Source organism: Podarcis bocagei, assembly GCF_964188305.1.
Source record: "Podarcis bocagei genome assembly, chromosome: 2".
Taxonomy (NCBI): domain Eukaryota; kingdom Metazoa; phylum Chordata; class Lepidosauria; order Squamata; family Lacertidae; genus Podarcis; species Podarcis bocagei.
Genome location: NC_138126.1, coordinates 57,202,776 through 57,226,246, shown reverse-complemented (window position 1 = coordinate 57,226,246; position 23,471 = coordinate 57,202,776). Strand labels below are relative to the sequence as shown.

The 23,471-nt window shown below is 41.6% G+C and overlaps 1 protein-coding gene across 1 annotated transcript; it reads right to left on the bottom strand.

Annotated features, from left to right (window-relative positions):
- Nucleotides 1-7,906: 7,906 nt before the first annotated feature.
- ALAS1 (5'-aminolevulinate synthase 1) lies at nt 7,907-19,577 on the bottom strand. The gene is made up of 11 exons (XM_081180118.1): nt 19,422-19,577; nt 17,762-17,985; nt 15,471-15,686; nt 14,458-14,610; nt 14,135-14,357; nt 13,475-13,659; nt 11,939-12,118; nt 11,679-11,843; nt 10,366-10,634; nt 9,534-9,696; nt 7,907-8,207 (listed from the first exon to the last, which is right to left on the bottom strand). The coding sequence occupies exons 2-11, from the start codon at nt 17,958-17,960 to the stop codon at nt 8,047-8,049; spliced, it is 1,914 nt and encodes a 637-aa protein (XP_081036244.1). The 5' UTR covers nt 17,961-17,985; nt 19,422-19,577; the 3' UTR covers nt 7,907-8,046.
- Between the last annotated feature and the right edge of the window lie 3,894 nt (nt 19,578-23,471).

Genomic DNA, 23,471 nt, shown 5'->3' with positions numbered 1-23,471 from the left:
ATTCATAAAGACCAGGCTGGCTTTCTCCCAGGTAGACATTTGTCTGATAACACTAGGAACATTATTGACATTTTGGAATTATTGCAGACCAATATCAACACGAAAGCAGTTTTAATTTTCATAGATGCAGAGAAGGCCTTTGACAATATTTCTTGGAAGTTCATGAAGAAAAACTTGGAAGGGATGGGAGTGGGACAGGCGTTTCAAAACAGCATAGAAGCAATCTATTCAGAGCAAAAGGCCAAACTGATAGTGAACAATGTGGTGACGGAAGAGTTCAAAATTGAAAAAGGGACACGACAGGGGTGCCCTCTCTCCCCTCTGTTATTTATTTCAGTCCTGGAGGTGCTTTTGAATTTACTTAGGGAGGACCGGTTGGTGCAAGGAATACAGGTCGGAGTGAAACAATATAAACTGAAAGCTTTTGCAGATGACTTGGTGTTAACACTACAGGAGCCAGAACCTAGTACCAAAAGAGCTTTAGAACTGATTCATGAGTTTGGTCGGGTGGCAGGATTTAAGTTGAATAAGCAAAAAACCAAGGTTCTGGGGAAAAATCTGACACCTTCAGAAATAGATGGGTTTCAGAAGGAGACAGAGTTAAATGTGGTTAAAAAAGTGAAATACCTAGGGATTAATTTGTCTGCTAAAAATTTGAATTTATTCAAAGATAATTATGAAAAATGTTGGTCAGAAATCAAAAAGGATTTTGAAATCTGGTCAAGATTAAAACTTTCCTTGTTGGGACGAATAGCTGCCGTTAAGATGAATGTATTGCCTAAGATGTTGTTTCTGTTTCAAACCCTACAGATCGTGGACAGAGTGGAATGTTTTGGAAAGTGGCAGAAGGATATCTCGAAGTTTGTCTGGCAGGGCAAAAGGCCCAGGATAAAGTTTAAAATATTAACTGATGCAAAAGAAAGAGGGGGATTTGCCCTGCCGGACTTAAGGTTATATTATGAAGCTGCATCTTTCTGCTGGATGAAAGATTGGTTTTTATTAGAAAACACTGATGTCCTAGATCTGGAAGGGTTTAATAATGCTTTTGGATGGCATGCATACTTGTAGTACAACAAGGTAAAAATTCACAAAATGTTCAAAAACCATATTGTCAGAAAAGCTTTATTTATAGTCTGGACTAAATACAAGGACTTGTTAGAAAACAAGACCCTGAGGTGGCTATCACCAATGGAGGCTAAGGCCCGAAAAAGACCCAACATGGAGGTTGGTTGGCCAAAATATTGGGAGATAATAGAAAAAACCGGAGATAATTGGAGATTGCAGAGCTTTGATAAATTAAAAAACAAGGTGCAAGACTGGTTGCACTATGCTCAAATTCAAGAGGTATTTAAAATGGACAAAAAAACAGGTTTCCAGGTGGAGAAATCAAAGTTAGAAACAGAATTATTGGAACCAAAGTCTAAAATTCTTTCAAGAATGTATAACTTGCTGCTTAAATGGAACACTCAGGATGAGATAGTCAAATCAGCCATGATAAAATGGGCACAAGACATTGGGTACAACATTATGTTTGAAGACTGGGAAAGGTTATGGACCACCGGTATGAAATTCACGGCATGTAATGCCTTGAAAGAAAACATTATGAAAATGATATACAGGTGGTACATGACCCCAGTCAAGCTTGCTAAGATATACCATTTGTCTGATAATAAATGTTGGAAATGTAAGGAGGCTGAAGGGACATTCTTTCACCTCTGGTGGACTTGCCCGAAAGTGAAGGCCTTCTGGGAAATGATTTACAATGAGTTAAAAAAGGTATTTAATTATACCTTCCCTAAGAAACCAGAGGCCTTCCTCCTGGGCATTGTCGGCCAGAAAGTGTTAAAGAAGGACAGAACTTTTTTTATGTACGCAACTACAGCAGCAAGAATCCTTATCGCCAAATACTGGAAGACACAAGATCTACCCACGCTGGAAGAATGGCAGATGCAATTGATGGATTACATGGAACTGGCTGAGATGACTGGCAGAATCCGAGACTTGGGTGAAGAAAAAATGGAGGAGGACTGGAAAAAATTTAAAGACTATCTACAAAAACAACATAAGCTATATGAATGTTAAGAGCTTGCATGGCCGGGAAAGTTTAGCTTCAGCAATTAAAACTTGAGGACCCTGGAAATTAAGTTATAATTAGTAAAGAACCAAAGTTTAAAGTAACCTTTATGTTTATTTTAGGATAAAGGTAATTTGACAACAAGTATTTTAAACTTAAAGTAAAACTATCTGAAAGTACAGAAAACGCATGAAACAAGGTAACAATTTGCTGATATCTTTATTGTAAAGAATGCAGGGAGAGGGAGACGCGGGGAAGTCCAGATGGTTATGAAAAATGTTCTGAAAAAATGAATTTTTCTGTTTTATTGTTTCTTTTTTTTCTTCTTCTTTCTTTTTTCTTTTGTGGATTCTATTATGTACTTGACTTTACATATATATCTGGAAAAAAGCAATAAAATATTATTTTTAAAAAAAATAGAAATATGGTCAAATTTGAAGTTATCATTGTTAGGCCGAATTGCTGCGATAAAAATGAACGTATTGCCAAGAATGCTGTTTTTGTTTCAAACTTTGCAAATCCTGGATAAAATGGACTGTTTCAAGAAGTGGCAGAGAGATATCTCTAGATTTGTCTGGCAGGGCAATAAACCTCGAATAAAATTTAAGATATTAACAGATGCCAAAGAAAGAGGTGGATTTGCCCTGCCAGACCTTAAACTTTATTATGAATCAGCTGCATTTTGCTGGCTGAGAGAATGGATGCTCCTTGAAAACACGGATGTGCTGGATTTGGAAGGTTTCAACAATGTATTTGGTTGGTATGCATATCTGTGGTATGATAAGGTTAAAGCACACAAAGCGTTTAAAAACCATACTGTCAGAAAAGCATTGTTTAATGTTTGGATAAGATATAAGGACTTGTTAGAAAATAAAACCCCAAGATGGTTGTCACCAATGGAAGCAAAGACACAGAAAAAACTCAATATAGAGGCCAAATGGCCGAAGTATTGGGAAATTCTGGAACAAGAGGGAGTCAGATTAAAATTGCAGAGTTTTGAAAAACTAAAAAATAGAGTACGAGATTGGCTCCATTATTATCAAATAATGGAGGCATACAATTTGGATTAAAAATTAGGCTTCCAGGTGGAAAAATCAAAACTGGAAACAGAATTGTTAGACCCTAAAGTTAAGAATTTGTCAAGAATGTATAACTTGCTGTTGAATTGGAATACTCAAGATGAAATGGTGAAATCTGCTATGATTAAATGGGCACAAGATGTTGGACATAATATCATGATGGCTGACTGGGAACAGTTATGGACCACTGGCATGAAGTTTACGGCATGTAATGCCTTAAAAGAGAATTTAATGAAAATGATTTACAGGTGGTACATAACACCGGTCAAGCTTGCAAAAATTTATCATTTGCCCGATAATAAATGTTGGAAATGTAATGAAACTGAAGGTACATTCTTTCACCTTTGGTGGACATGCCCAAAGATTAAGGCATTCTGGGAGATGATCTATAATGAAATGAAAAAGGTATATAAATATACCTTCCTGAAGAAACCAGAGGCCTTCCTCCTGGGCATGGTCGGCCAATTGGTGCCAAAGGAGGATGGAACTTTCTTTATGTATGCTACAACAGCAGCAAGAATACTCATTGCAAATCACTGGAAGACACAAGATCTACCTACCAGGGAAGAATGGCAGATGAAGCTGATGGACTACATGGAACTGGCGGAAATGACTGGCAGAATCCAAGACCAGGGAGAAGAGTTGGTGGAAGAAGATTGGAAAAAATTTAAAGTATATTTACAAAAACATTGCAAAATTAATGAATGTTAGAAGGATGTTGGAATGAAGCTATATGGTTTTAGCAGAAATGTAATAAAGAACTAAGTAAAAGCTGATTGATAATGGGCCAAAATGAAAAAATTTAAGGTTAGACCATTAAGATAAATTATAGAACAAAAATTGAGAAAGATGGAAAGAATTTGCTGAACTAGAATACAAAAAGGGAGGTGTGAGGAGGTCGATGAAACAAGTAAATGAAAGGTAAAGATATGGAATATCGGGTGTGTTTTAATGTTTTTTCTTTTTTGTTGTATTGTTGTATTGTTTTTATTTTATGTTTTTTCTTTCTTTTTATATGTTTTGTAATGTATGTTTTGTTAATTTTTTATTGTTTTTTCTTTTTCTGCTATCTGTAATTCTTAAACTCTTAATAAATATCTTTAAAAAAACAACAAACAAAATATTTTTGAGAGAAAATGTGGGTTGGGTGGGTGAAGAGACCAGAAAGGGGTGAGACTCTTCATGCTTTTAAAGCAGTTTAGGAGTGAGAGGATCACTTGATATGCGCACAGTCACTGCCGCCTGAGGAGAAAATGAGAAATCCATGAAGAGCAGGGCCGGCTCTACTATTAGGCAGAGTGAGATAGCAGCAGATGCTGAGGAGCGGAGGAACTGTGCGCCACATGATCTGCCCCTAAGTGAGACTGCTGGGCAGCGGAGGATGCTGCCCATTGCCGGTGTCGAAGTAAGATTCATGTGACAGTCTGGTTGGCTTTGATATCTGAAATGTGGAGGATGCCTTGGGCTGGCCCTGTTGGAAGACCATGGCAGCTATCCAGATTCCAGGCCCTCTCCTGAAGAGAAGCAGCTTCTGGTGCTACTATGACAGAAAGATGAGGGAGGGCAAGGGTGGCAATGGGGTCAGAGTTGTCATCTGTCCTTCCCATCTTTGTTTGACTGTTCTGAACAAGAACACACAAACAAATATTATTATTATTAATTATTATTCTTATTATAGCAGCTGTGAGATGCAGATTCCATTGTAATTTGCAATAATGTAGGTTTCAGTGCCTTATCTAGTAATGAGGAACGACAAGTGATTTGTGTTCTGGAACCAATCAATTTCCAATGGCTGGTGCAGTGCAAATAATATACCATAAGCAAGACAGGAGCACCACATGTTAGGAATGCAACAGCAGGCCAAGAAAACTGGCTTCTAATTTCTACCTTCATCTGCCTTGTTACCGGTATATAGCGAACACAAATCTAAACTGTTTTAGCTGCTCTTTTCTTTTTCATCAGAAGAGAAGTTTAAAGAGTGCAGGACTGAAGAAATATTCTCACAAAGGAAGTTGCAGGTCTGCAAAACACGCTCCCTCAGTCCCCCTCTTCCCACGAAGCTTGACACTGGCAGGAGGAGGTTTAGTTGAGACTGTAGTTCCTTTTGTTAACAGGAAAATATGGCTCATGCTGTCAATACATATACTGGGGCGTGTTTCCCTGGGGTGGGTGTTACCTGGTTTCCCAAGTTCAGCGTTTGCCAGAATAGTATTCTTAGGGTTCCTATACAGAACCCTCAGTGGTCAGGCCAAAACATTGTTCCGTTTCTCTACCACCTCCAATAAACCAATAGGGACCAGTGTTTGCAGTTCTCTGAAATATAAGATACTGCACACAAACCTACTCTGGGGCCTTGTTGATGTGGTCTTTTTTGCCTTTAGTGTACTGAGCTGCAGAGTAACACAGCTGAAGAGGATCCTCTCTATGCCATAGACAAGACCACGTGCTTGAAATCAGCATGGTTTCCAAACTGGATTCAGGAGTGCCTTTAACAAGGCTGGCCCAAGACATTTTCCTGCCCGATATGGGACGGCAAATGGTTGCCCCTTTTCCCCCAAGCAAGGTGCATAGTACCCAAAGCTGACCAAGTTACTTTGATGCTTGAATTAGAAAAATCCCACAAGCATCTCGCCTAGGAAGTAAGAATAAAGCAATACGTTAAATCACTACTAATGTGCAGGCCTTTCATGACACCCCAAACGGGCTGCCTCACTAATGGCAGGGCTGTTGCTGGCCTTTCACCATTGATATCTGGGGTCAGACATATTGCCAAATTGTATTTCGTAAGCACAGAGAAAACTGAATGCAAGAAAGGAGCACAGGTGTCCTTTGGCCTGCTATTTATCACTCACATTTCGTGACTGGAGGGCACAATGGCCCTCAGACAAGCTGCCTCACAGGATCACTGTGAGGCAGCTCAAACAATGCTTAGTTCTGAGCTCACTGGAAAGTTGGCATTAGAAATGTGATCATCTTCCCTCAGAACACAGAAGCTTAATTTCTCACAGGATTTTCCTTTTTCCAAGGCAAAACACAAAAGGTTAAAATAACATCTGGTTTATTGGATTCAGACCAATCCACCCAGGTTTTATAAAACAGCTGCTAGCATCTTTTTTGACTTGAATTCAAATATGTGGGGGGTGGGGGTGGGGAGGAATATGAGTCCTAATAGTTGCTAACCACTATCCACCCTCCACTTAGGAATTTGATTTGGGAATGCAGATAATGAATGACTCTCAATGGTAAGTACGTTTGAAAACTTGAGCTGTTGAGCAGTCATAGAGCTGGGAAATTAGCCAAGCAATGGATAATAGGGTTTATAGTTTGACTATAATCTTATCCAGGTTCTCAAAAGAACACCTGGGGGAATAAAAGTGGGGGCAGAGAGAGGAGGGGGGCTGTGGGTGCCAGCTCTACCTGCATGTCCCCACTGATTCCACCCCCAACCCTTGAGCACTGGGTCAAATATATGCGTAATTATCAGCATACAAGTAGACAATGTGTGGTTGGAATGCTTTTTCCTACTAAATAGATTTGACACACCCTTTACTAATTCCTTTTCAACTACTGTTATGCAATTTTTAGTTATTCAAACATACCAAATCCTTAGCTATGTGTCTATTGGCTTGAGAGGGATTTGTGTGTTCATAACTCTTACCTCCAGTAATTTGAGAGTGCTATTTGCGTCTCTCAGTCCACTAGAGACCATTGCCTTTATTTGAAACAGGAAGTGAACAGTCATTCTGAACATGGTATGTGGAGTTGCACTTCTCCCCTACTCCTTTCTCAAGGTCCGATTACTTTGGAAACTTTTTTTTGTAAATAATCATACCCATGGTGTGTGTGTGTGTGTGTGTGTGTGTGTGTGAGAGAGAGAGAGAGAGAGAGAGAGAGAGAGAGAGAGAACACAATCATCTAAGTTTCTCTAACTTATCCCACTGTCTCTCTTACACTTTGAGGAAAGGCCTCACAGAATTTATGGTTCACTCAGTTCATGCATTTGACAACCCCAACATCCTCACTTTTATATAGATGCTGGTATGTGCACACCTATGTAAAATCTAGCATTTTCCCCCCAGCTGAGACAACATCTGTTTGGGGGAGGCTGAAGTACTAGATATAAAATTACTAAAAGCTGCAGGAAAACCTTGCTTTGTGCATGGAAAGCGGCTTCATCATATCCCCTCTACTCCTGGGTGTCTATACATTCTTCCTTCCCCAAATCCATTTTTGGAGTTCTGGGACTTGAAGACAGTCTGGGGACAAACTCCACTAGCTGTGAAAAAATTTCCTCTCTACCCCAAGTGATATTACACGTGTGCTATTTCTTTCTGCATTTACGTACTTCCCCCCATCTGCATTTCTTCCTGAGCAATTACTGGTTCAAGTCTTTCATTTTAGGTAGATGCATGGCACTGGAGAACAAGTATGCAACCTACTGATTCCCCAACACCCCCAAAATTCTTAAACCTACATAAAGGATAACATCTCTTTCCTATTGGCTTTTAGATTTCTTGGTATTAGAGGGCCTGGCACAGGCAGAAAGAATACCCAGCTTCAGAACCTCGCCAGCTTAGTAACATCTAGCCTAGTCTGTTAAGGCAATTTGTTAGCACAACTGAAAGACTAGATGAGTTATTCATTAACAGGACCCCAGCTTGTTTCTACTGCTATCTGAACATGTTATCTGTTATATCTGCAATGATTATAATTGGAGGATGGGAAAAGAAAACACTACCATAAAATACAGAACTAGTATACACCATCTGAAAATTTATTTTCAGGAATTCTGTTCTTAAGCTACGGAATAAAATGCATGTCATATGCAGGAAAGAGGCTACAGTGAACATTTGAACACTAGACAACTAGACATAGATAGGACTATAGTTTGCTTTATGCAGTCGCTGACACAAGTTTGCTCATTCCACTGAAGTAGGATCTTTCCCTTTCACTCATTACTTCAAAGTGAAGGGGTCGCCTGCAGAAGTTGCATTCAGCAGAGGAGTGTGGCTTCAGCTCCAGGCCAACTTCCTTCCAAGTAGCTAACAGATTCTCTGCAAGGGAAGAAGGAAACAGGCTTATTGGTAATTGCAAAGACAAAGCAAACACTCTGGCTAATCTGTAGCATAAAGACACAGAACAACTAATACAAGGTTCATCCTTATTAGCTTTCTTTAACACAGTAGCCTTGAATTTTAAAACACTAATGACCCCGTTATGTTCAAAGGTTTCATGGCCCTTTGCCTGTTACAGGTTTACTAGGAGAGACAATCTCAATTCTTGCATTACCTGCTAGACAATATTCCCTTTTGGAGGAAGCCTCCAAAACCCTACACAAATCTGACGTGGAGTCTCTAAAACGGCTCGATGGAGCCTTGTACGGTTCCTTCCAGCAACTCCTGCAGCCAGGCTGGTGCCAAACGTATTGCTCAACTTTCCTTTGGATCACATCAGTGAGGCCAAGAGGGGGTTTTGTCATCTGGGAAGTCCAGGACCTCCATACACACTGCCCAGGCTTGCACCATGAAGAGTTCACTTCAGTTTGACTTCACCCCCAGAGGTGAACTCCATTGTCTCTTGAGACAGATGGATGCCAACAACTATTTAGTAAGCTTGTGTGTGTTAGGACAGAGATAGCAGATTTACTGGCATAGTGCTATGGAGTCTACATGTACTCATGGCTTTCTTTAAAGAAGCAAGAAAGCTGCACATAGCGCAGATGCAGTTTGCCTGTTGGAGACTCATGCAATTTAATAGGCAAGGACTCAGCTAGGGTGAGGATCTGATGATGTACCATGTTTAGCCTTATCATTTGACATAATTATTAAAGAAATATCAAGCTGTACAAACAAGTGGAACTAAGCCAGCACAGTGCTTCCTTGATACAGAAACTTTTGGAGAACAATCTAACTTGATCACAAAAAAACCTTACTGGTCTCAAATTCAGTTTTATATATTGTACTGTGTAATTTTATTTACATTTTAGGAAGTGGTACTTGCAGTCACCCACCCTGCTTCTCGTGCTTATGACAGTTCAACCTTAGGGACAAAGCACATTTTTTCTATAGGGGCAACCCTATTTGAGCATGAATTACTTAGGGGATTCCAGTTACATGCGGGGGTACAGCAGGGCCACATAAAAGACTCCCCATGCATGATCAGGGTTCAAAGTCACATGGGGGAGTCTGAGTGTAGAGTGGGCTCCTAGTTTCAGCCTTCAACCTTAATGAGAATAAGGGGTGTTGTGGATATGGCAGCCCTACCCTCTGCCACACACGATTGGAATTGTGCAAGTAATAAGTGCCCAAATAGTTCTTTAGCACTATAGTCAGAAAAGTGTTAGGAAATGTTGCTGTGCTTTTATGTCTTTGTTCACTCACCAATAAAATAGTTCATCATTTGTGGTGTATGATGTGGGGTAGGGGCAATACGTAGCAGCTCTTCCCCACGTGGCACAGTGGGGTAGTTTATCGCTTGGACGTAGATGCTATGCTGGCTCATCATTTTGTCACAGATCTCAGTATTTTTAGCAGCATCTGAAACCTGAGGCAGAAAGATTATTTCTAGACATGTTTCCAAGACTGTAAAAATACATTATTTGCACCACCAAGGACCAACTAGGTGTTCCCATGACCAGACTCCAAAAGTTATAGTTACAAAGACCTGTACTTAGACACTGCCAGTTGCATGAACTATTAACCAGTAAGATACAAGCTAAAACTAGGAGGCAAGTGCTTTGGGGTGGGGTAGAAGCGGAAAAGGCAGGGAGAACGAAGCACATGTGTGTGGTCCAAGAAGGCCGGTGATATACTCCTGTGCCACTTCTCTTGCCAGGGAGACCTCAGGGTATTCCCATCCTGGGTTCCTTCCACAGACTATGTGGACTTCATACCAATCTTTTCCCTAATCAATGTCAGATTGCTGTATTCTGTGGGTCCTGGGCAGGAAAGCAAAGAAATGCAGGTTGCCATCAATCTCCTACTCTCTCAATCTGTGTTTTATGCATAAATTTAAACTGAAACGGTGTGTGGGGAAAATTGCTGAAGTCATAACCATTAAGATGCCTCTTGGGGAATTGGGGAAGATGCCATGTTATACAGAGTTCAACAAGATAAAGAATGTAAATGCATACAGACTTAATTATGAAATTTCTGTGGGACATAAAATAACAATGGGGTTTTTATGTACTGGATTAAGTCCTTAAATAGTTACCCTGATAGGAATGATGTGACTGGGACAGTGCACTACAGGGAAGCCAGTATCCATCAGCATCTGTCTCATGAGTTTAACATTGCGTTGATGTTGGCGGCGAAGGACTTGCCCCTCTGCACTTTTGAGGATTCTCACAGACTCAAGAGCGCCAGCTAAGAGCATGGGGGGCAGGGACGTTGTAAAAATAAAGCCAGCAGCGTAGGAACGGACAGTGTCTATCAGAGAACTTGTACTGGCCACGTAACCCCCTACACAGCCAAAGGCTTTCCCTGCAGGAAAAACAAGCAAAAGGTTATTTTATCCTTGGCATACAGTTCTTTTGATACCTAACCACTAATTTTGGTAAGAAGCAGATGTTTAACAAGCAATGCAGTATTTTGATCCCTCTTCTACAGAAGAGAGCTGTTTTAAGTCTTCATGCAACAGAGTAAGGTGGTATGTTCAATACAGAACTACCACCCCAGTTTTAAATAAGCTGCTTAAAGGTGTGTGCGCTCAAACACACATATACAGGGAAAGTGCATAAAGAAAACCCGTGACCACATCTGAAAAGGCAGACATGAAGCCATCTTTGGGGAATCAGTACATTTTGACATCACATGGTGACGCTTAAAAACAACTCTCAAACAGGTTTCAGTGGCAGGAGCAGTTTTCTAACTGGCCCACCAAGAGGGCTTCTAGGACCAAAAAATTAGGGAAGATTAGCACAATATTCAGTCCTCTCTACTAGTTTTGCTACTTTGTGTTAACAGCATTTTCACAGTGTCTTATTATCTACAGAGAAAGCATACCTTGTGTAAACCAATACCTCCAAAGGGAGGTACTCATATATTTCACTTGCATAATAAGAGCAAGCAGTCTGGGGTGGGTACAACTTTGCAGTTGTTATGTAATACCAACTGCCAATTCATAGTTCCTTAAAATTTATGGAGGTAAAGTGCTTCCACTGGTACATTGTTTTCATTGCAGCTTTTGAAATTGCAATAAGCAATAGCCTTAACTGGTAAAACGTGTTGCTACGACATAGATTTACTACTTCTGTTCCTACCAAATCTCCTTACACAACTCCCATGTCAGGTTTCAGGATTAAGAACGTTCTACTTTACAGAGTTAAGTTCAAGGTAAGGATAGGAGGACTCTGTAAAACAACTAACATTTTCACATACACTGATTTAATGCAGGAATGGAAGATCTACCACAAATACAAATTATCTTTGCAAATGGAATTACAAGGGTATGATCATTCTGTTTTATGACTCATTCTTAGTCACTCTTATTCAAAATTAGAATGAACAGCACCAGTGTGCACATACCCAGCGTTCCAGAGATGATATCCATTTTGTTCATGACCCCATCTCTGTCTCCAATGCCTCCACCGTGAGTTCCATACAGCCCAACGGCATGTACTTCATCTACAAAGGTGATTGCCCCATGTTCATGAGCCACATCACAAAGCTCTTCCAACGGGCAGACTGCACCTAAAACAAGGTAATAGTAATATATCAAGTTCTTGCGTTTCAGAACCCATGTCTTCCCAGTTTTCAGGACCTGGAGCATGATATAGCAAGCATACCATCCATTGAGTGAACAGTTTCAAATGCAACAATTTTGGGAGTAGATGGGTCTGATTTTTTCAACAGTTCTCGGAGATGGCCAACATCGTTATGGCGAAAAATGTGCTTTGGCACTCTGCTGTTTCGAATCCCCTGAATCATAGAAGCGTGGTTTCCTGCATCCGAGTAAATTTCACAACCTGAGGAGGGAAAGAGAGAGAGGCCAGTCAAATACCACATTGCAGCTTGATCATCTGTAACTGGATAGGATTAGGACAACTCACTAATCCAGCTAGAGAGAGATCAGATTATCCCAACCTGAATGTAAAGAAACCTAGAGCAATAAGATTCTTGTGGGAACCTGTCAAACAAGCTACTGTATCTGGGGGAAAGGAGGCAGTGGGTTCAAACCTTGAACCCAGATATTACCCAGCTGGTCCTGCCTTTTGCAAGTCACCTCAATTTTCAAATTCTGTTCTTGGAATTTTCCTGGCAGCTATTGCTCAAATCCAGGAGAACCCCATTCTATGATTCTGGAAGGGAAGCAACATCACTGAACAAGGTAGTCTTTTAAGCAGGAAATCCAGTGAGTGAGCAGGGCAGGAATGATCGAGTGTTGCCTTGGTACTGCTGTGGCCACACATTATGTAGTGTCATTAGATACCCAGAACATAGGAAAAACATGTAAAGAAACAAGAAACCAAAGTGGTACCTTCAAATTCAGCTACCGTACAGCCGCATCTTATACCCATTTAACTTGAGCAAGTTTCAACAAGCTGGCTGAAACTGTGCAAGTCAAATCCAAGCCTGGTGGAGAGGTTAAAAGTTATGTTTTTGCTGGGTCTGCTTGGGGTTACCCAGTGCGTAAAGAGCTTTTAAGCTTGCCTGCGGGGGGAAATGCATGCTCAGCGCACCAGCTTTGGGATTTTTGCACACGATCTTGTGGGGCCATCCAAGTTCCTGCAAGATCTCCCATGAGCATCCCTAGCCTCCCAGAGGCAGTGTGCCAAGCGGGATGTGCCGAGCAAGCTCTTTTTGCACTGGGTCCACTTGGGGCTACCTGGCATAAAAAGAACTTCTACGTTTTCTGCTTTTACTTGGGAGGCATAGCCTGCCCAGCGCACAGGCTATGGGAGTATGAGGGATTCTCTCTCCTCCTCACCTGCTAGCCGCCAGGGCAGCTCCAAGGGTTTGGGTATAAGGAATTTTCATGTATACACAGAATCCTTGGACAAAACCCTACACACTATGCGCTCGTACTGTACTTGCATTTTGTCTTCACACATCTAGTTTGGGTTTTTTCAGTTCAAAGCTTTTGATACAATTTCCATGAGGTGGCAAAAACCATTAACATGCACGTAACCTGGCTGGATTGATAAAACTGCTAGCCACGTTCAATTCCAAGCTAGTTTAAATGTTTGTATTGAATTAATCTGGGGCAATCTTGGCGCAATTTGGTGTTTTACAGTATTTGAAATGAATGTACCACAGAATATATATATTTTTTAGCAATTCCTTCAAGGTACAGTAGAACAGCATATTCATGTTAGATTTACCTGGCAACATTTTGGCTAGTGTGAAGAGTGTTGAATCATTTGCTACAAAGCAAGAAGAGAACAACAGAGCAGCATCTTTTCCATGGAGATCAGCCAATTCTTTCTCAAGATCAACATGGAATTTACTGGTTCCTGATATATTCCTGGTGCCTCCTGCCCCCGCACCATGCTGTTTCAGTGTTTCCCTGTGAGGAAGGTTCCAACAGGGTCATTAAACACAACTTGAAGCAATCTCACATTCGCAAATAAGTTGCATTCCCATTCGTGTAGGGGAGTTTTAAATAGTTGGCCTGAGTGATAAAGCCAAGCACAAACTAGGATAATTTTGGGGGGAATCTCATAGGTTAACAGCTTGAGATTTTTTAAAAAAACATTCTTCATTATAAGCAAACTACTTGTGGTAATTAGAGGAGAAGCATTCTGTATTAAGAAATGCAGTGGAAATCCATTTAATCTTTTAAAACCAGTTTGGTGTCATGTGGAAATATGATGCAGGTGAGTGGATCATTACAAAGAAGAGACAGTGACAAAAGGTCCCCTAATAACCAAAGAGGACCTATAACTTAATAATTTGCTTGTAACCAACAATGGTGTTGGGTAGGCTTCTAAAAGACACAGTGTAATTAGTCAACATTTTACTGTCAATTAAAAACCACTTACATAACAGCTCCACAAACTCTAGGATGACGACTCATCCCAAGATAATCATTGCTGCACCAGACAGACACCTCTTTCTTGCTGCTATGGGATTCTGAATAGTCATCTGCCATGGGAAAAACCTGGGCTCTTCGGTTCACGGTTTTGAACACACGGTATGTATGATCTTTTCTTTTCTCATCAATTTTTTTCTCAAAGAACTGATCATACTGGAAAGTAGAAACAGCTAGGAGAGGAAGGCATTAGCACATGTAAGCAACTAGAACAACCCACGAAGTTTATACAAGCTTTTGATTTCCATCAAGTTAAGCAAGACTGTGCCTCACATTTCGGTAAGTTCTCCTGAAGCAGATGAGACACCCTTTCTGGTCTCTGTTTCAACATCATATCTTGGAATTTCTTCAGCAAGCCATCATTTGGTTTCCCCCCATCCATCTTAGTGTTTACCGCAACAGTACTTTCTGGTGTTTTGGCAAATTCTACATAGCAAGGTGGCATAGGAAAATTAGTGATTGGACAGCTCAAATTAAATTTCATGTATAAATAATGCAGTTGTTTAAAAAAAATGTTACCGTAACTGAATGAAGTAGTATATTTAATGATTACAAGTACTTTTTTTCTTCAGAATAAGTCCTGGCAGTGCTGGGGATTCACATAGGGGATAACTGTTTCTCAGCCCTCTACCATTCATTTCATGATAGGTATCTTCCCAGTTTTATGTGTGTTAGTTATTTTCAAACTCAGGACTATCCCACATTTCCCCCAAAAAATCCAACCAATAAAACACAGCCGCATGAATCTACTCTAGCTAACTAGACAACAAAAGTTTATAGTTATACAGTACATGAACTGCTTAGCACTACACTGGTGTCCACTTGCTTTCTTCCTTGTATTGCGGCCTATTCAAAGTCCAAGTCACTGAGAATCAATTAGTGTTTCCCTAAAAGTAGCCATGCTTTCAGAGCAGAGGCAAGTGAAAGTCTGTTATTTTACAGTGCATTTATAGCAGCATGTGAATTAACTGTCCCAAAGTGTTTCCCTCTATTTCATAACTGTACTTACAGGAAACACCACCATTAGAAAGAGAGATCTTTGGCTCAGACAGGTTTCAGAACTATGATCATTATTATTACACCAACAACTAACTGTAAATAAAGCAGATAGAAAAACCCAAGCCAATGGATGTGCAACATGTGGATTCTGCAAGAGCTACACAATTTAAAGAGCTTGAGAAACTTTGACTAAACTTTGTTCAGTTTTGTCTCCTCTCTTTAAAATCTACCTAGCATGATTAGAACCAAATTTTATTAAACCTCCAAATATTCAGAAGAGGTGATACCTTTTCTTACTGCTTGCATTTCTTCCACATCCTCCTGGAGTTCCAGGCTAGCTTTGCGGAAAACATTGCTGTTCCCTTCATTCATCTGAGCTGCCAAGAATGGGCATTTAGTCACAGTGGCTTGGCTAGCACTCTGGCTAGCGGCAGGTGGGTGGCTCAATGGAAGTTGGGATCTGCTTGTGTTTCGTTGGGCCACATCTAGTGAATTTTTGGCCTCTTGAATAAAAGAATAAAGTGTTTAGTATGCAACAAAGGTATCCGAGGTACTCATTTTGATAGGGGTGCTAATTGTATGTGTCTTAAAATATATTTTATGTGTAATACATTAAATATTATCAGTTAAGAACAAAAGGCTTCCCTGGAACACTTCTAGATATGTAAGGACTGAAAACATTTTCATTCAGAAGCGCTGTGTAACTAACCAAACTAAAAAATACTCAGAGAGCGGAAACACTACACTCTCCTCCCTGCCCAGCAACGTATCAAACTATACTCAGAAAACATTTCAAACGTTTTAAGTCTGCTAACCATTTTGTGTGTTAATCAGTCCATAATAGTGGGTTTCTTTGTGGTTTTCCCAATAACTGTCTGAATAAGGTGGAGGGGAACACTGAAAAAACGGACCAGTGTTGTGCAAAGAAGAAATGGATGAATCGTTACATCAGTCCCATTATTAGTTTTAACATACAGTATATTTGAACACACAACAGTTTTCTTTCATTAATGAGAAGTCTGCTTTTGCAGAATCATTTTAAAAATCAGGGCTATGCCTCACAATAAGAGTGTGTAACATATAGTTTTAACTGACAAGTGTTCAATAGAACCAGCAGCACACTCTTATGTACATTTACTCAAAAGGAAATCCAACTGAATCCATGGGATTTACTTCTAAGTTACAGTATATAGGATAAAAGCCTTAGACTGCAGTACTACGCACACTTTGAAGAGTTGTAAACCTCATTTAATTAAGTGGGATTTTCTTCTAATGAAAAACATAGATTTGTACAGTTAGTATTTCCTAAGTTCTTGCTTCCTGAAGTTTCTCCTGCCAGGCTCTTGCCTTTAGTTAGTACTTCCTGATGCAGTGATGAAAACATATTTCAACAGCGTGTAGAAAGCCTGTGATTAAAGATACTTTTAGCAACAAAAGCAAAGTTCAGAGAAAGGCAAAACTGTGGTGCCAGGTCATTTGCCATTTAAGATGGCCCTAAATCAGGAATGAGGAACCTGAGGCTCAGAGGCAAATGCAGCCTCACAAGCCTATCTGGCCCCTGAATCTCTTTGCAAACCACACCCCGTGACCAGCCACACTAGCCATTCTCCTCACCGGTCCCACTTCATACACTACTGCATGGCTGGAATGTGAACTTTGATAATGCCTTTTGCTTGCCTAGACTGTGTGTGTGTGTGTGTGTGTGTGTGTGTGTGTGTGTATAGAAGCTAGGGTACTGTTCAAAGGTAACATTTGCATTTGTTGCTTTGCCCAGTTCTGTCTCTGGCCCCCCTACTGCTGGCATGTGGGCCCTGGAAGGTTGCCCTGCAAAAGCTTCATCAGTGTCATCCGCCATATGCAATAATTTTTATACTGTTCTTCACCCTTGTTCTTAGATTGTACAGAGAGCGAGTTACAATATACTTTGGCCTCTGTAACTGGGAAAAGGATGTTCAAAGTTCAGTCAGCCTACCACTTTCTCAAAAGTGAACTTTGCTAACATCATTCTGCCTTGAAATAATAAACCATTTCCAAACATACTGCCAATAAAAAGTTAATTTTAAAATGTAATGTATCACTTCTATTATAATCACTATGGGCAAGATCCCATATCAAGGAGAGTTGGCACTGTTGTGCAAGCTATTTGCTACTCAAGCAGAAGTAGTATAATAGTACAAAACAGGATATAACAGGTTAATTCTGTTTGACATTTCTATTTTCCCTAAGCTGCCCACTCACTGGATTTGGCCATTGCACTACATTAAGAATGTCCCCCCACCTTCTCCAATTCTATGGCTGTTGCACTCACAGGCTGCCATTACTAGATCTCACCCTAAGTTTCAGAGTACTGTAGAATAAATTAAATTGCTGAACAAACAAGCAGGCAATTCTAGGAGGTTTAACTATCAGTATTTTGCAAAAACTCTTGTGGATGAATAAGATCAGGCCAATGGTATTGAAACTCCATTGGATTTCAGAAGTATGCTCACTGCTGTATTTCAATTTAGTAAGGACAACATTTCAAGAAAGTTTCAAGTTATGCAGTATTAAATAGCAAAATCGCAAAGTTGAGCCTTACTCTCACTAGTAGAAGTGGTTTCTTCAGTTTGCTGACAGTGAGCAGATGAAGTACTCAGGGCACGTGAAGCAGGCTTAGTCGCAACTTCCATCATTTTAGGGCAGTTTTGGGCATAGAAAAGAAGGGATTTGCCAGCCTTTTGCAGGAAAGCCTGGGATACCCTTGACAGGAATGGGCAGCGGCGAACAACAGCTTCCATTTTTCAAGAGTTTTCAAAAGTCTTGCTGAAAATAACAAAACAATGTAGTTTAACATCATACAAAGATGCAAGAGAGACAGCCTGTATACAAGACTTCTTCAAGAACTACTGGGGTCACTTCACATATGACAAACATATAGATGACCAGCATACATAGGTTAGTGACTTTTGGATGTGCTTGCAGCTTTTAGATGCACACAAGATTGTAACATATTATGATCTACACACACCGTTGCAGGTTCAGTCCTACATAGGACACCCCTCCAGTTCAAGATGTTTACAATGCATGAAGCAACCTTTAAGCAAAAGCAAACAACAGAAAACAAAAACATAGCGCCACCAAAGATTAAATAGCTGCACATGCATTGAGCTACAGGCCAAAATACCTGAACCACTGGCATAGTAATTCAGCAGTGGATAATTTCACATATGACCCCTTGACTGACAAAAGGAAGAAAGAAAAACTGGGAGGATAGGCAGTCCAAAGAATCTTGACTCACCAGTTCCAGAAGGGTAGCCTACAGATCTGTTGCAACGTTGCATGCAAAGAGTCTTGCAGCATGTTAAAACTTACAAAGACTTATTGCGGCATAGCACATTGTGGACTACAGCCAGCCTTGAGTGCTTGCCCAAAATGACAGATAACGCTAGATGCCAGTATTTGGACAGGCAATATTTCATGGGTTCAGTGAAGCGAGCTTTAGCCCACCTAAGAATATGCCACAATGAACTCGCCAACCTGCAAGACCTCGCCCCACCCCGCCAACACTTCTGTTTGCAAGGCGTTTAAAAACCAGTAAAATTTATTGGTGTGAGTGAGGGACGTTTGTGGAGAGGACGCGGAACTTGTCGGAAACCCCCATCCAAGTCTCCTAAGACAACTGACACGGGCAGATCTAGGGAGGCTCCATCCCCGAGGGCTGAACGAGATCGCCCCAACCCGGCCACTTCTTCCTCCTCGTCTCGGATTCTTTTGCGGGGGACCAAAGTGAAGACTCCGCTGTGGCGGATCGAAAGCCTGCCAGTGAAGGAGGGCCGTGTCTCCCCTGGCGCACGGTGGAAACGAAGCGATGGGCACAGAGGGATCGGGGCGAGGAGGAAGAAGAGGAGGAGGACCACCACCCCCCGCTTTCCCTCTCCCCTCCTGGGGACGAAGATCTCCCTCCCGGCCCCTTTCGCCCAGGGGCAGCTTTGTAGGGGGAGGAGAAGCCCCTCCGCATCTCGCCCAGACTCGGCGGCCAAGGGCGCCCCGAGCGGCCACCCGCTTCCCGTGTCCCGGACAGCTCCGTCCATCCGAGGCCGGACAAGGTCAGGAGCGAAGAAGTGCCGGCTGGGCCGCCGCCGCCTCGGACACGAGCAAGCGAGGGCTAAGCGCCGCTTTCGAAGGAAACCGGGCCTCCCTCCCGCGCCCCCCGCCGCCATCCTATCCGCCGCCCTCCCCCCCCCCCACCGGTCCCTTACCCGTCAATTAGCGTCCCTCCAACCCTCGCCTTCCAGCTCTTTCCGCTCAGTGTCAACCCAGCTCGGGCCGCCGCCGCCTATATAGTCGAAAGCAAAGGGGCACCACCGCGCACGCGCACCCGAAGACGCCTCTCCCGCGGCAATCCCCCCTCCCGCCGCCGCCACAAGAGCCCTGCCGCCGCGCATGCGCCGGGATTGGCAACTCGCCCTCCTCGCGAGGGGGCGTAGTCTGTCCCTCAGCCGCTTAAATCCTCGTCGCGCTCGTCTGTTCCTTTCCCGGGTTTATTTGCGGGGAGAGAGAGAGTCGAGATGGTTCTATGTCTCCCGGCTGCGGTTGCGGAGAAGTGCCTTGTTTTAATTGCATAGAATCACAGAACTCGAAAGGACCATCTCTCCCACCCACCTTCAGTTTCTACTTTATGACCCAGTTATATGTGGAAAGTGTTTTTCCTTAAGAGAGATAAAAGCAACCCCTAAGGACACACACAAACATGCTGTCCAACTCCACCTGTGATTGCTGCCCTAGTATTTATCCATACTTACCTTTTACCCCACTCTTTCTCTTTACAGGCACTTTAACCTCTTTCCCTGCAAAAAACCTGCTCTTTAGCACTCAAATCAGATCAAATGTCAGTTGGGTTTTCCACAGATTGCTGTTTCCTCCAATTCAGCTTTAAAGAACAGGTTTTCACAAGGAAAGCTTGGGGGGGGGGGAGATAATCAGACACAGAGTTTTAAAGCAGGGGCAGTGCCTGGAAAGAGCAGAGGAAAGTGTAGAGAAGCCCTTTCTGTGCCTATTAGGAACAGGCAAGGGACTCCTGTTTGGCCTGGTGGCTGCTTGAGTCAAGCTTGGCCCAGCATGTAGAGCGATGTTTTTGGGTTTTTTCAAAACAAATTATTGATTTTTACAATATTAACGACAAACAAAAACACAAAACAACAAACATAACAAACATAAATCATAACCTTATTAAAAATAACAGTTATTAACTTTGTAAAGCGACTTCCTCATTTCCCCTTAGTTGAATTTCATTGCAAATCCTTATAACGGTTTTCTAAAACCCAGTTTTTATACACTTTAAATTGAACATTAACATCTTTAAATCTTCTCCTTATAGTATTAAACACATTATTTTATCAGTTAACATAAATACAATCCTAAGCCCATTAAATATCTGGAAGCTATTTCCGATTAGTTTAGCTTAACACATTTAACTAAATAATCATTAGCATGTAGAGCGATGTTGGGAAGCTCCCACCTTCTGTAGTCTGAAAGTCCTGCTCTCTAATATCAGGGCCAAAGTTGTGGGAATTGTGTGCTACGGGCACATCCACACTTGCATTTGACCTGTATTTTGATCATACTGTGTACCGATTAATTCCCCCAGGAATCAATCCAATCTTGCCCACTGAATTGGATATTATCAGATTTTGCTTAACTGAGCTTCAGTTCAGTGGAGAAGGAAAGGCACTCTGCATCAATTTATAGGGAACATTCTCTTAATTATGGCTTTGCCCATTCCAGAGTTGGTCTGGTGCTGCAAATGGAGCAGTCCTTGAAGGCTGCTGAAATCTTCATTGTTATACTGCAAAAGCTTGTTTACTGAGAGGGATGAGCTGTGATCTTGCTCCAGTGCTTAAGTATATGTATTGGCTCCTTTACTGTCTGATAACAATTCAGAGTGCTTGTACTGGTGAATAAATCCCTTAATGGCTTGGGCTCTGTATATCTCAGAGGCCTGCCTTTTCTAATTTCTTCAGGCATGGCCTTTAAATGTCAGCCAAGTGCGTCTGTGCACCAGGTTCAACCATCAAGGGCACATCTTAGAGAGGAGCTGTGTGTGTCAGTTGGGGAACTCTTCTCTGGACAAACATGAAAGGACAAAGCCTAAATACCTTTTCTGCTTGTGCTGGATTTAACAAACAAAGCTGAAGGGGGAGATCCATTTAATTTATTTAATTGGAAAACATGTTGTGTTTCCCTCAAAATGTTGTTACCTCATGCCCTTGGGGAAGTGGGGAGTGAAACAGAAATGAAAAGTGAGCAAACTCTGATTGAAGATACTTGTGCTGCTTCTTGCTGCAAAGTATTGCAAAAGCAGAAGCCCAAGAAGAGGTTTAAAACAGCAACAGCAACAAATAAACTGGTTGTCTCTGGATCAGTGGAACAGGCAATCTTAAGGGTCAAAAGCACAGCATCTTCAAGCCAGGAGAGAAACTAATTTCATTACAGTATTCTATATATGGGAACATCTGCACTCAGTGCTTTATATTATTTGAGTGGTCAGGTCCCTGCTCCAAGCTCTCTTCTGTTCAAACGAGTAGACAGTATGAGTATGGCTAAGATGAAGCCTGCTTCCCTCTAGTAAGAGAAAGTAGGCAGGAAAGTAACTGGAAAGGATGTGGGACTTATTTCCTGGTCTTTGCGTGTGAAATTTCCCTGTGATCTCAGCACTGTGAGTCAGCAGATCCAAGTTACAAAACTTAACCAAAACACATCTGAGCAATGCAAATGGGACCCAGGAAGCATGGGAGAGTCCTGGTTTCCATATTCCTTGACTGTAATTCCACACAAGCCTTTTTCAACCTCAGTGATGTAAACAAGCACATTACACATGCTTGTATTGTTTTTGTTTTTATGCTTCAGCTTTTCGTGTTTAATTCTCTGGCTTGTTATACTGTGGTAAGCCACCCAGAGGTTTTGGCAACAAGGCAGGGTAGAAACAGAAGAAACGAATAAATAACACAACAATTTCCAAAAGCCGCAATATGGTAACACTTCATTAGAATGAAGCAAAAAATCACAAAGTAATAAGCAAACCTTTTGAGTTCTTCAACATGTTTGTTATTAAAACAAAACTGGGGGCGGGGTTGGAGGGAAAAGTCGCAGGTTGCAGTTTGTAACAGGCAAAATAACATCTAGTAGAACAAGCGGCATTCCTAACTCGATTTGATGTTGTTGTTGTTGTTGATGATGATGATGATGATAATAATAATAATAATAATAATAATAATAATAATAATAATAATGATGATGATGATGATGATTTTAATACTTATATCCCGCCCAGCTGGCTGGGTTGCCCCAATCACTCTGGGTGGCTTCTAGCATCATAAAAACACAGCAAAACATCAAACATTAAAAGCTTCTCGATACAGGGCTGCCTTCAGATGTCTTCGGAAAGTCATATAGTTGTTTATCTCTTTGACATCTGGCAGGAGGGCATTCAACTGGGCGGGCACCACCACCGAAAAGGCCCTTTACCTGGTTCCCTGTAACTTCACTTCTCGCCGTGAAGGAACTGCCAGAAGGCCCTCAGAACTGGACCTCAATGTTCAGGCTGAACGTTGGGGATGGAGATGTCCCTACAGGTATGCAGGTAGTTACTTTACGTAAACCTGACTGAATTCAATATGACTTTTGAATAGACATGGTTAGGATTGCACTGTTAATAGATTTGTAGTTATCTAGAGACAAAACTGGGTAACTACTTGGTGTGGTGTTCTGTTTTTTAAAAATGTGGAAGTGGCCATTATTGCTTACTTATCCAAAGTAGCCTTGGGTGCATCCTGGAATGTGTCATGCTCTTTGTACGCCTAATCCAATTATTTCTGCACAGCTCTTCTTGAATTCCATTTTAAGACTGTTACACAAACTGCAGATTTTGGAGCGAGAATATCGTGTCCAGCTTTTTCTCCCCTACTCCTTGTTTTGTTTAAAATCCAGGCTGATGTGGAGTTCCGGAGAACTCAAAAGCTTGCTCATAACCTTTTGGTGGGTTCTAATAAAGGTGTTGCTATACTGCAATATTTGGCCTCCCCACCCCCCACCCCGTGGACCAACATGGCAATCTATATATCCTAAGGGCAATCATGAAGCATAAGTGGTGGACATATCCATTAATCAAAAAAATTGTGGGGGAAAGTGGTTAAAACTGTTTCGATGATAACAAGCTGACCTATTATCCTTAGAGTCATTGTCCTGGGATAGCTCAGCTGATGAAGCAGAAGGCTCTTAATCTCAGGATCATGGGTTTGAGCCCCACACTG

Excerpts from the sequence above, each read along its gene's own strand:
- ALAS1 (XM_081180118.1), bottom strand. The coding sequence starts at position 17,960 with ATGGAAGCTGTTGTTCGCCGCTGCCCATTCCTGTCAAGGGTATCCCAG. Across the intron at positions 10,635-11,678 it reads TATCATCTCTGGAACGCTGG|GGAAAGCCTTTGGCTGTGTA; the intron begins GTATGTGCACAC and ends TTTTTCCTGCAG. Across the intron at positions 9,697-10,365 it reads GTCACATCATTCCTATCAGG|GTTTCAGATGCTGCTAAAAA; the intron begins GTAACTATTTAA and ends TTTCTGCCTCAG.